Here is a 13,276-nt window from a genome sequence, read left to right as displayed (position 1 = left end):
AGATTGGTAAATCAAACAAACTTTGTCATGTTTTACATGAACACTTGCCAATAAGATACTTTTCTTTGAATGGTAATACTGGTCTTCTGACAAAGTGATCAGCTGAAAGTTAAATGCAAAAAATACCATGTTATTATTTCCTAAAACAGAACAAATTAACAAAACCAAATTATTAATGTTAGCAACAAAATAAGAAAATTACAATACAGATACATTTTGTATATGTATGGATTTGTATAAATAATTAGCAAACTTCTCAGGTATGGGGTACCATTATTGTTCAATGACATGGATGTGAAGATAGATAGATGATAGATAGATAGATAGATAGATAGATAGATAGATAGATAGATAGATAGATATAGATTTGTAACAAAAATTCATATGCAAATGCTTTGAAGAATTCTCTTAAATCTCATACATTTTCTATGAGAAAGATTTCTCTCTCTTGAAATTTCATATCTTATGCAGGACTGGTGGAAATTTACCAGATGTGGCTATCTCAGAAGAAACTAATTTTGAAAATCCACCTGAGATAATTGAGTCCCTTAGGAGCCATGTGTCCTTACACTCATATAAATGATTTAGTAAGAACTATGCCTTAAATAGATAGTCACCTAATCTAAGGAATTAAGAATACTTTTATCATAGTTTTAAGGGCTGAATAAACGTTAGAATATAAATGAAGTTAGTAAATTGGACGATGCTTTTTATTTACAGAGTAGGTCCGGTAATTGCAAATGCAATATGCTACTAATTATTAAAATTATTATAATTTCCTAATTTTGGTTTTAAATGCCACCTTAAAAACGCCAGATAAGTAAAAGATATGGTTTTCGTGATAAAAGTACACAGAGAAGCACAATTACATTTTCAGTAATATATACCATATATCTGGTGCTTTCTAAAGTTATTGGAAACACTAATTAGGATTGACTGGCATTGTAGTTTGATAGTTTGACAGTTCCTGCTATTTTTTGCTCTGATCAAAGAAAGTAGTATTGTACTGTAGGCTTGACTTTGAATAAACTGAACCATTAGCTGACAATCTAATGACAATCTAGAGAGGCATCAAGCTGGAGAAAGCAAATATATGAATAAAGTGTGCATAACTGCATTCCTATTTGGTAAGTAATATTTGGGATAGGTTCTTAATTATTAATTATTAAACTGCTTGGAATTTCTTATGCAGAAATCCAATTCTTGGAGCAAAGAAAATGGCACAGGCTACACATAATGATCTCGGTGGAAACACAAAAACCTTAACAAGGATATGGACTACAAAAGATGGCATCTGAATTTCGCTGCTGAGAGCTTTTGTCACACTCCAGTTTTCCTTCTTCAATAAAGTGCAGAAAAAAACACTTATCTTAAGATCCCATCTGCTGTAGGCAGTGACTTAATTTTGAAGGAACATTTGAAGGATGTTCTCATCCCTCCTGTAGTACAGGTGCTGTTAGAAGGAACGTGTTGGGCAAACCAGGAATTCTATCATTTTCTATGAATATAACCCACACAACTAGGAATATTCTGCTTTTTTTTTGTCTGAATCAGCTCACTCTGATTTTCCCCTCTCCTTTGGCCCAGACTTGCTGCTATGTAAATTCAACACACAATTCTTACTCATGAAAAAGAATACCTGCTTTCCTTCTCTAGAAGGCAGTGATACACAGCAATGTCTGACTCAAGTTGTGTTTTAATGGACAGTAGAGTTTCATGATTTCTTTGCTGCTGCTCAGTTTCTCCTTGGATTTCTCTTACTTCTGCTTCCAGTTTGCCAATGACAGAGCCTAAATTCTGAAGCTCTATATCATGCCAATGCTTGACATCATAAAGAGAGTTTTCTAAGCCTCTTTTCTGTAAAGACAAAATATCCATGGAATGTTGAGCATTAAATCTTGAATTTCTGTCTTTATTATTATTAAATCCATACATACTAGTTTTCAAATATAGAATCCTCCTCAGATACATACCGTGTTTCTCATATAATAAGGCTGGGTCTTATTTTTTTTTTGAGCCCCGAAAAAATGGCTAGGCCGTCTTTTCAGGGGTGACTTAATTCCCCCCCCTTGCATCTTCAGGCGGGTGGGCAGTGACGGCTTGGATGTTGACCTCGGCGTTGGTGGGGCACTTCGTATCGGGGTCAACGCAGGCAGCACCATATCCGGTGTGCAACAAAAGTACTTCCTAACGGCAAGCCCCCCCCACCATTCCCCCCCATTTCGCATGTTTTAATATAGGCCTTAATTTGGGGGGAGGGGCTTAATTTCATTTCATGCCTATAAACATGCTGGGACTTCCTATTGGGGGAGGCCGTATTGTTGGAGAAACGGTATTAATTTCTAGAAGAAAAAGATATTAATAAATTATTCCTACAAAATATCTGCTATGTACAGTCTAAAGAATTCCAGTCAAAAAGATTATTTGGCCATCAAAATAAATACTAATCAGGAGCATTTAAACAGTGCCAATTTTTCTCATTAACATCAGTTTTATTTCCATATTATCACAGTGCCTTCCAAAATTCAAGTTAAAAGTGGATAATTTAGTAATGATAGCAATAATTACTGTATTATCAGAAAGTGGGTTCCAGTTTATGATTTATAAAAACTCATGGAAAGTGTTGTTTGATAGTAAACAGTTTAGAGCTGGTCAGCTTTTTATTAAGAATGCACTAGTCTAGAAGCCCCCAAGCTTTGGGGGCCATTTGATATTTTAAGAACATGTGAACTCAAAAGAAAATGGTCATTCTAGGGGTGATGGGATCCTGTTCATAAAATGGCTGCTCTACTGCAATACATATGACCAAAAGAGACAATCAGGCATTTTAATAATGGAATGGAAAATGGTGATGTCTAAAATATAGCCTTTTAACATAACAGCCTTAACATAACAACCTTTATATCTTAAGTCAAGGGGTACCTGCTATTTTTCAGTTAATTTGAAAAGCCCTCTGGAAGAGATCAGTCTAGACTTTTAATAAGATCTGTGTATTCTTTTCCTAAACTGGCTGCTTGGGAGAAGAACAAAATCATTTTTATTTTGATCTAACTCCTAATATATACTGCTTTACAGCTTATTACTGAAAAGTGACTTTTCATCGTAGAAAGATGGTACTACGGATAAATTGAAAGAATTTGAGTTCAAAGGACGAATGGCTGAATCGACATATTGCATTAATCTAGGCTTTAGTGAATTATATTTGTTGAATAAATACTGTTTTTAATAGTATTAAGATAGAAGCCATGGTTTATAAATAGAGCATATAGGTTCACTAACGTTCCAAGTCAAAGCCAAACACATTTTCACATAATGTAATATGTGAACCAGGTCAGTGATTTTTTCCAGAAAGTGTTTAGTTTAGTTTAGTTTACTTTATTGTCATTGCACCTCGTACAACGAAATCAAACACCATCTTCAGTGCACATTGTTAGGGATAACATTGTTTACCCTAACTGGTTTGGGTAAAAATAATAAATATGGTATCATGGTTTGTTAGTTAAAGTGTGTGTAACTTTAACTGCAAGAATGTAATTAAGGGTGTGGTTGTAAAAGCACTATATAAGAAGCTAGGCAAATGCAGCTCGCTCTCTCTGGCTTACTGATCCCTAATTACTTGATGAATTGATGACAGCGTTCTTGCTGGAAAGGGGAGAGAAGAAGGAGTGTTGATTTTTCTCAACGGAGAGAAAATAAAGATTGGACAGATTTATTGTAAGTGTACTGACATTGGCTATTCAACACGGACTTTGCAAATAGAGTATCCCTGACAAGACTTGACTGAAATTGATATATGACTAATGGACCGTTTATTTGACTATGCTATAATTCTTAAATGGAATAAACTATACTTTTGATAGCACAAGCGTATCTGTATTTTTACTGCGTGTTAACTAGAAAACTTATCTCACACATTTACCTGTCTTCCTATCTGACTTCGCTGCACGTTCTGTTTAGTTTGTTTTCCTTAACACCCGTTGGGGAATCCAGGCTTAACACACATCATGACCATGACCATGAAAATAAACACAAACACACATCCTTCATCCTTCACACATTGAACCGGAAACCCCCGACACCACACCAACACTGCACTATACAGCAGAATTCAAAAGAGCTACTGCCCTTGGATAGAAGCTGTTTTTCAGCCTATTTGTCCTTGTTTTTATTATTCTTTACCATCTGCCAGATGGTAATAGTTCAAAAAAATGGTTCCCAGGATGAGATGGACCTTTGAGAATGTTTTGAACTTTCTTAAGGCAGCGGGAGCTATAAAGCTCTTCCAAAGAGGGGAGAGGGCAACCAATGATCTTCTGGGCAATGACATTAACCCTCTGGAGTGCTTTCCTATCTGCCACTGTGCAATTGGCAAACCATACAGAGGTGCAGTATGTTAAAATGCTCTCTATGGTGCAGTGGTCACCAGCAGTTTTTCATTCAGTTGTTGTTTTCTGAAAAGTCTCAGGTAGTATAATCTCTGCTGGGCCCTTTTGACCAGGGCTGCAATGTGGGCACCCCAGGTTAGGTCCTCTTAGGGTAACACCCAGAAACTTAAAACTGGCCACTTTCTCCACTTGATCTCCATTGATAAACAAGGGCTGGATGTCTGATCTGTTCCTTCTATAATCCACTATAAGCTCCTTGGTCTTATTGATGTTGAGGACCAAGTTATTGTCTCCACAACACGAAAGCAACCGTTCTACCTCATCTCGGTAGGCAGACTCATCCCCCCGAAGATAAGTCCCACCACTGTTGTATCATCTGCAAATTTAGCAAAAGTATTACTAGCATGAGTGGGAATGCAGCCATGCACATAAAGAGTATAGAGTAAGGGACTAACATGCAACCCTGTGGTTTACCAGTGTTAAGAATAAGGGCTGAAGAGGTATGATTACCTAATCTGACCCTCTGTGAGCGGCCAGACAGGAAATCCATAATCCAAAGGCAGATTGAATTAGAAAGCCCAAGGTCCAGAAGTTTAGACACTAGTCTATGTGGAAGAATTGTGTTAAACGCAGAACTAAAATCCACAAAAAGCATCCTCACATAGCCCCCCCTCTGTTAGATAAGTCAGAGCAGTGTGAAGAGTGATGGCTATAGCGTCCTCTGTAGATCTATTTTTTCTGTATGCAAACTGATGTTTATCAAATGTATGTGGAAGACCAGAAATGATGTGCCAACTGATCAGCACAGTCTTTAAGTACTCGGCCAGAGATACTGTCAGGACCGGCAGCCTTTCTAGGGTCCACAGCCCTCAGAATGCTCCTCACCTCCTGTTCCTCCACAATGAGGTGGGGGCTACACTTGGCTGGTAGTTGTATTTTATCTGTCTCTGATGTCTCCACTTCAAAGCAAGCAAAGAAATAATTCAATTCCTCTGCCAATGAAGCATCCCCCTCAGCAGGGATGACATTGGTTGGTTGATGGTTTGTAATGTGTTGAATCCCTCGCCACACCTGCCTCATGTTATTGCTATAAAAATTATCCTCAATCTTCTTATAATCAGTCTTGACCTTCCAAATACCTTTCTTCAGATTAACTCTGGCAAAACTATCTTGCCCCATCACTGGACCTAAAGGCCTTAGTCCTGTCACGCAAGAGGCACTGGACTTCCTTGGTCATCCAGGGTTTCTGATTGGGATAGATCCTAGTAAGTTTATCCACAGTGATAGTATCTGTGCAGTGTCTGATATAGCACAGAACAGTTGCAGTGTGCTCTTCTAGGTCAGGGTGGTAAAAGATGTCCCAATTTGTGTTCTCAAAACAATCCTGAAGTCGTTGGGAAGCATGTTCTGACCAAGATTTCACTGTCTTTATTATAGGCAGAGCCCGTCTCCTAAGAGGGATGTACACTGGTGCTAAAAGCAGTGACATATGGTCTGATTGTCCCAAATGTGGTAATTGTATAACCTTATAGCCATTTTGATGTTGATATATACTTTGTCCAATATGTTTGCTCCTCTAGTAGCACACTTAACATTCTGATAGAATTTAGGGAGCACTTCTTTTAAATCAGCTTGATTAAAGTCCCCCGCTATGATATGCACAGCATCAGGACACTTATTCTGCTGATTACTAACAATATTATATAAGAATCCCAAAGCTATGGTAGTATTGGCATCAGGTGGGACATAGACTGCAGTAATCAAAACCACGCTGAATTCCCGTGGAAGATATATGGGTCTACATTTAAGAGTCATATACTCCAGATCCATGGAGCAGTGGCTGTCTACAGTCTTTGTATTAATACACCAGCTTTTGTTCACATAAAGGCTTAAACCTCCCCCTTTGATCTTGCCAGAATCTCTACTCCTGTCCTGCCAGTGAGCTATGTAGCCTTCCAGCTCAACAGCTGCATCTGGAATGAGTGAATGAAGCCAAGTTTCTGTGATTAGCAAAACACAGCAGTTCTTGATTAATTTAGTCTTTGCAATCTGTAGCCTTAAATTCATCCATTTTGTTAGAGATCTTGCATTGGTAAGAAATATACTTGGAATTGAAGGCTTTATGGAAACTTACCCAGCCTAAAGAAAACCCCAGCACGGCACCCTCTCTTCCGCTTCCTGTTCTTCTTTCTCCGCCTCTTCCTCCTTCCTATAGGGATCCATGGCTCCCCCAGGGGCCTAGCTGCCTCCCTTGGTATGTTATGAGAATGTATAAAATTGTCCGTAATAACCTTTTCACATTTCAGTCCAATTTGTAACAAGGCTTGCCAACTATAGATGCTCCTTGCCCCACAGGATTCAATCAAGGAAAGGATCCAAAACAGAATCATGTACACCATACACTGAAAGAAGGAGCGGTTAGCCACAGCATCCATGTGAGCAGCCATTTTGAAAACCGTATCAAGAGACTCTTGATCCCTTACTCACCAGTGTTTTCAGTGATTCAGTCTCTACTTGAAGGCTTTGAATTTTGCAAGCTGTTTCATGAAATTCTGCCCTTAGGGATTCAGCCAACTCTGCCTCTTGTGTTTGTATAGCAGGCACTGTTTCTGTGGATTGCTGACATAATAATGATAAACAGAAAAATATTGTTTTATTTTCCAATCTCTTCCACATAGGTATATTAGAGAAAAATGAAAGGGAAATTGTTGAGTTTTGGATCCAGCTTTTTAATTGTTAACATAAATATAATTCTTGAATAGAAACATTATCAGAAGAAAATGGAAATAAAAGTTTTTGCTAATAAGTAGTGCTTCATGTTGCTAGGAAGAAGTGCTGAGTGTGTAAACACTTATAATTCATTTCAGTGGCTCTATCTTGTTTTCAGGATTGTGGCTATTCTAATGAGTCATAGATAAAGGCTACATTTGTCAAAATGCATTTCCAATTATTTTGAAACATCTCTTCCTAATCAAATCAGAAGCATTGGACAGTCTTAATAATGAATAGCATTACATTAAAACGCAGAAGCACACAACTGGGTTAGATCTAAATTACACTAGTCTCACTTCAATCCCAGTAAAACTGATGACACTGAAGTGATTTGACCCATAAAGTTATACTGTAAGTATGACTATTGTAGGCAGGAACTAACCCAGTAAACTGAAATTGCCTAAATTTCTTAATTTCCTTCAACAAAACTTAGCCAAATTTTTGTCATCATACTATTTTAGACCCATGCAAAGACCCAATTCTCTGGAGAAGGCTCTAACGTTGGAAAAGGGTGAAGGAGAGGGATGAAGACGACCAACAGCAAGATGGATAGATTCAGTTACCCTGAGTAAGTGCACCATTGAGAGACTTGAAAGAACAAGTTAGGGATACAGTGTTGTGGAGAAAAACTACATGATTGCTAGAAATCAAAATAGTAGCACATAATCATTCTACTGATGAGCAATTCTGGAGAAACAAAAAGCTTCCCATACTCTTGACTTTCGGATTTAGCCTGATAAATGTTTTTGATTTTGAGGGGTGGAGGGGATCACCAATTCACATTTGTTTTGGGAGTTTCCATTCTTTCACTTAACACTAGTTTTTGTTCCATTTGACAATTTGAAGCTAAATCTTGATAAAATAGAGGAGCAGCAATTGCTAGAATTCTTCATCCTAACAGAGCTATAGATAATCTTAGTTGCAATTTTAAACTATCAAAGAGCATCCAAAGAGTGTAATTGGAATGTCTAGAACTTTTTCAGTTACCTATCAAGTTAGGGACATCCACAATGAGGATTATTGTAAAAGTCAAAATGCACCCATCTGCTTGAAGGCTTGTTTTTTTATATGCATGGAGTTTTTGTCCGCTTCTACACATAGGCTGGATCAAATGCAAATCCTGTGGATGTGGTGTTTTACTATTTCCTACTGAACTCTTGCTTTTATTTATAATTTTGCTGAAGAATTCTGTATAATTCAAAAACTTATATTGTATGTTGTTTGATTATGTTTAATTGGCCTAAAAGAATTAGCAGTTAATTCTTATATCTTATCTTAGCTTGTTCCATGCTTACCTTAGCATGGAGCAAGATACCAGTCTCAGCATGGTTTTGTTCAATATTTTTCTCCCATTGAATCTGGATTTTCTTCAAAATGTCATCCAAGCTAATTCCAATGGGGGTTTCTGATTCTTCCAGTGATGATAAAGCAAGCTGTTTGTAAAGCATTTTGATATCCTGAAAATAAAGTTGTTACAAATAGTTGACCAATTCATCTAAATAAATAAAATATTCATTATAAAAAATCCTGAAGCACATATTGTAATAAAAGCCAGAGCAGTTATTATTTGATGCAACTTTGTCACTATACAGTGCATTTGCCTCTATAGTAAGGAGTTGAAAGAGAGCTATTTCTCAACCTGTATTTCATAGTATCTGCTAGAATTTAATAGAAACATTAAAATCTAATTGTGGCTTTAAGTGGTGACTATGAATATATTTCTCTCCAGAACAAGCCATGTTCAAGAGTGTCTTAAAATGAATGGATGGCTTGCAAAATAATTTTAACTTGTCAGTCTAATAAAACAGTTATCACAGTACTTGCTTGTAATATATTGCTTTGCAAGTTTTTATTTAAATCCAGTACATATTATGTAAGAACATAAAAAGCCCTTTTGGTACAGATTGAAAGCCCATCTAATCTACCACTATTCCCATAATGGATAGCCAGATCTCTCCTAGAACTCCAAAATGTTTGGATTCCACAGCCACTGGTATTTAGAACCATGATTGGGAAGGCTATAGTGAACATATGCTGTACTGCTAATAGCCATTGTTTATTTTCCATAATGTTCTGTGAAAAAACGGAACGGCCTTGAATACATGTCTGTTTGTCTCAGTTTACAACACTTAATATTATTACTAAGGAGAACCCATAAATTTCAAACATGAACACAAAAGAGAGGTTTCATAATGTCTACTTATAAAGTATTTTTCAGTTATTGGTTCTAATGCTAATTAGACTTTCATCGGTGTTTATTATATTACAGTATTACAAAATTATAAAATGCTTATTGATGATATTAAAATTCTGGTATCAAAATACTCTTATCAGATATAAAGTTCTTTTCTATCTCTTGTTTAGATAGAAGTAGAATACATATCTTTTTTTTGTTTCTCAGAATTGATTTACCTCTTCATGATTCTTTGACAATAAAGCTAGTTCTTTCTTCATGTTTTCTATCTGACTCTCCAGGTCTACTTTAGTCAAATTAGCATGGTCAATTACTTTATAGAGCGAGTTAATTTCATCTTCCACTGCTTTTCGAAATGGTTGCTCATTTTCATACCTGCAATATAAATGAGAATATGTCAAAATAATACAGTATCACAAAGTTTAGACTTCTGGCATGAAGAACTACTAGTTATTGAACTCATAGTTCCAGTTTCCTCAACTTATTTCCAGTACAATTCCTTTGTTTTTTAAATATTGAAATGCATATTTATTTTTACTTTTAAATTTAAATTTAACGTTACCTGTCTTTAACATCTTCAGCACATGCTTGAATGCTTTCTGTTTGCAACATGAGGCGGGCATTTTCCAGAACTGCATCTCCTACCTATTCAAAGAGTCAAATGTAAACACACACACTCACACACATATACATATACATATACATATACATATACATATACATATACATATATATATATATATATATATATATATATATATATATATATATACATACATATACATATATATACATATACAGTTTTTATTAAACAAATAAAACAAATAAAATTGTATACAGATGGAACTCTATGCTAGAATAAATTCTTACTTAAGTGGTGTTTGCATGGACATGATTTAATGTTCTCCTGACAGCAGTATAGAGTGGAAAAATGGATGAATCTTCAGAGTGAACCATTGAGAAACAATAATTTTTCGCATGGCACTATTACTATTAGAATTGTTTAAAACAGCTTTTATATGCCATATATATTAATAGCATGTTTCCTGTACACTGTATTTTCGATGAAATGGCATTCCTCTGTTATTGTATGTGATTATTCCCAAGCGATGACTGTAGATCCCAAAATGTAAAAAAAAGAAAGAAAACTCAAATATTGACATATCTCTCATAGGAGTTTGGTTCTTTTATAACAAGCATGTTGTTTGAAATCTTATCTATCTATCAGAGCCCACCCACTCCTTCAGTTTATGTTTATTTTTTGATCTTCTGAAATATGTTACATTTGTATGTATGTTTGAAATGTGTGGTTATTTCATATGCACTATTAGCTTTTTTGGACATGTTTATCATTGGTAAATGAGTGATAGCCAATAACTCCCACACTTGTACGATTATGTTTCCAAAAGCTGGAAATTGGTTTTGAAAGCAGTTGTGGGAGACTTGCAAATGAGGCTTCCCTATGCTGTTAGCACTTATGCTTTGGATGATATTAAGTTTCACTGATTAGTGTGTTAGAGATAGAGAAATGTCTCTATTCCCTAAACAAAATTTTAAATTTAAAATGTGACAAGGAGGGAATATAATGAAAATCTCACTTTATTCATTACATATCGAATCATGCTGGTAAAACGGTTATATAAGTGCATAAACCTGAATAGTTCTGGCAGTATTTCTCTTAATTGTTTAATTCTACTCAACTACTTCAAAGAGAAACAAGAAACAACTTTTCATTCTTCTTTCATATTTTCTTGTGAACTACTCAGAATTGTAGAGAATCAGGTGATACATTAAATAAACGAATAAAAACTTATAGGTCCCCTATGAAAATGCTCAAACTTAATTTAATATTACAAAACAATATAAACTTTTATGAAGACAGAATTATATCAGGTAGGAGAAACTGTCATTTGAGTTTCACCTTAAGTAGCCTCATCAAAATCTAGGTGAATTTGGCTATGGTTGACAAATGCTTCATTTTTTTTTAATTCTTGCCATAAAGTTTCATACTTACTTGATGATAAATGGTTGTCCAGCTCTCCCTTAGAGATCCCCATTTACTGTCACTGGAAGATTTCTTGTTCAGGTAAGCACGGATATGTCCTTCAAGTTCCTGGTTGATTTGCTCCAAAGTTTTCACCTTTTCAATATAATCCACCAAGCATCTGTTCATATTCTCATAAGATAGGCTTCGTTCTTTTTCCAATCCTTGGAATAGCGGTATGGTTGTACAAGAACTATGAAGACCTTGTAAGAAGACACTGCTTATCCCCAGAGCTCTGCGGGATATCCGTGTGCCCAGACTGCTGACACTTTCCATAGGTACAATACCTATGTAAGCAGCAGATGGTCTTAAGAGGCTTCCTCCTCTGCTAATACTAAATCTATGGCTTATGGGCACTGACCTTTCCTCAATAGAAGTTGAGGGTTCATGTTCCGCAAAGGATGTCCTGCTTCTGGGTAAGGACATGCTGTACTTCAGGAGGTTTGCACTAAATGAATTCACTCTCCTTCCCCTGACTTTCTGATGTTGCACATATAGAAATCTGCAAAGTGCTCTCTCATAAATTTCTGGAACATTTCTCATTGTTTGGGGCTACCTATCTCAGGCATATTTGTTAGAACAATTGTTGGACATTTCACTTGGTCAGCAATCTATTTCATGAGAAATCTGCTACAAGAGCACCATGCAGCAAAGACAATGCAGTAGAGGACCATTATAGATGGGGGTGGGGGGTGGGAATCCTCTGTGCATTTAAATATTTGGCTCACTTGATTTCAGCCAGTGTAAATAGTTTTGCTGGAGTCAGGTTTTCAGTGTTAATGTGCTGTTCTCAGTTGTTTTGTGTAATTATCTGATAGGTTGCCAGGAACTGTTTGGTACTGTGAAGGCTAACAACAGTGGCCTTGAAACTGCTATGAATTGCTATGCCTATCTGATAGGATACAGTTGAAATGAATGTGGATTTTAAGAACCATATTTATAGTTTGGAATAAATACAAAGAAAATTCTTTATCTAAAATACCTCTTTGGGTGTTACCCCAAGAAGCCTTTTTTAAGAAGGAAATCACAGGAAACCGTAATGGGTGGATTTATAACGAAATATTCTTTGTTCAAAGTGAACCTATTCTTAAAAGAAGAATAGAAAGTCGAACATATCACTGGTTTCCTATCTACAGTATATCACAGGAGTACACCCCCTCACATTTTGTAAATATTTAAGCATATCTCTGCATTTGACAACACTGAAGAAATGACTCTTAGCTATAAAGTAAAGTAGTGAGTATATACTTGTATAGCAGTGTAAATGTGCTGTCCCCTCAAAATAACGCAACACACAGCCATTAATGAACATCTAGCAACAAAAGTGAATATACCCCTAAGTGATAATGTCCAAATGGAACCCAAAGTGTCAACATTTTGTGTGGCCACCATTATTTTTCAGCTGCCTTAACCCTCTTGGGCATAGAGTTTACCAGAATTTTATAGATTGCCACTGGAGTCCTCTTCCACTCCTTCATGATGACATCACAGAGCTGGTGGATGTTAGAGACCTTGCACACCTCCAACTTCCATTTCAGATGCCCCACAGATAATCAATTGGGTTTAGGTCTGGAAACATGCTTGGCTAGTCCATCACCTTTACACGCAGCTTCTTTAGCAAGGCAGTGGTTGTTTTGGATGTGTGTTTGGGGTCGTTATCATGTTGGAATACTGCCCTCTGGCCCAGTCTCCGAAGGGAGGGGATCATGCTCTGCTTCAGCATGTCACAGTACATGATGGCATTCATGGTTCCCTCAATGAACTGTAGCTCCCCAGTGCCAGCAGCATTCATGCAGCCCCAGACCATGACATTCTCACCACCATGCTTGACTGTTGGCAAGACACACTTCTCTTTGAACTCCTCACTTGGTTGCCACCACA

At 36.6% G+C, this 13,276-nt stretch overlaps 1 protein-coding gene across 1 annotated transcript; it reads right to left on the bottom strand.

The window, feature by feature from the left end:
* Positions 1-1,520: 1,520 nt before the first annotated feature.
* BFSP2 (beaded filament structural protein 2) lies at positions 1,521-12,403 on the bottom strand. The gene is made up of 6 exons (XM_026678508.2): positions 11,366-12,403; positions 9,914-9,996; positions 9,570-9,726; positions 8,453-8,614; positions 6,873-7,004; positions 1,521-1,857 (listed from the first exon to the last, which is right to left on the bottom strand). The coding sequence occupies exons 1-6, from the start codon at positions 11,936-11,938 to the stop codon at positions 1,624-1,626; spliced, it is 1,341 nt and encodes a 446-aa protein (XP_026534293.2). The 5' UTR covers positions 11,939-12,403; the 3' UTR covers positions 1,521-1,623.
* Positions 12,404-13,276: the final 873 nt, after the last annotated feature.

The sequence above is a fragment of the Notechis scutatus genome, chromosome Z, assembly GCF_049901735.1.
Source record: "Notechis scutatus isolate UNSWTSFEM ecotype Mainland chromosome Z, rNotScu1.2, whole genome shotgun sequence".
Taxonomy (NCBI): domain Eukaryota; kingdom Metazoa; phylum Chordata; class Lepidosauria; order Squamata; family Elapidae; genus Notechis; species Notechis scutatus.
The sequence above is the reverse complement of the archived record's forward strand: the minus strand, read 5'-3'. Positions and strand labels throughout refer to the sequence as shown.

Coding starts and splice junctions, on each gene's coding strand:
- BFSP2 (XM_026678508.2), bottom strand. CDS start 11,938: ATGAGAAATGTTCCAGAAATTTATGAGAGAGCACTTTGCAGATTTCTA. Junction 9,997..11,365: donor GGACAACCATTTATCATCAA/GTAAGTATGAAA, acceptor CTCTTTGAATAG/GTAGGAGATGCAGTTCTGGA. Junction 8,615..9,569: donor TGTCAAAGAATCATGAAGAG/GTAAATCAATTC, acceptor CTTTATTTTCAG/GATATCAAAATGCTTTACAA.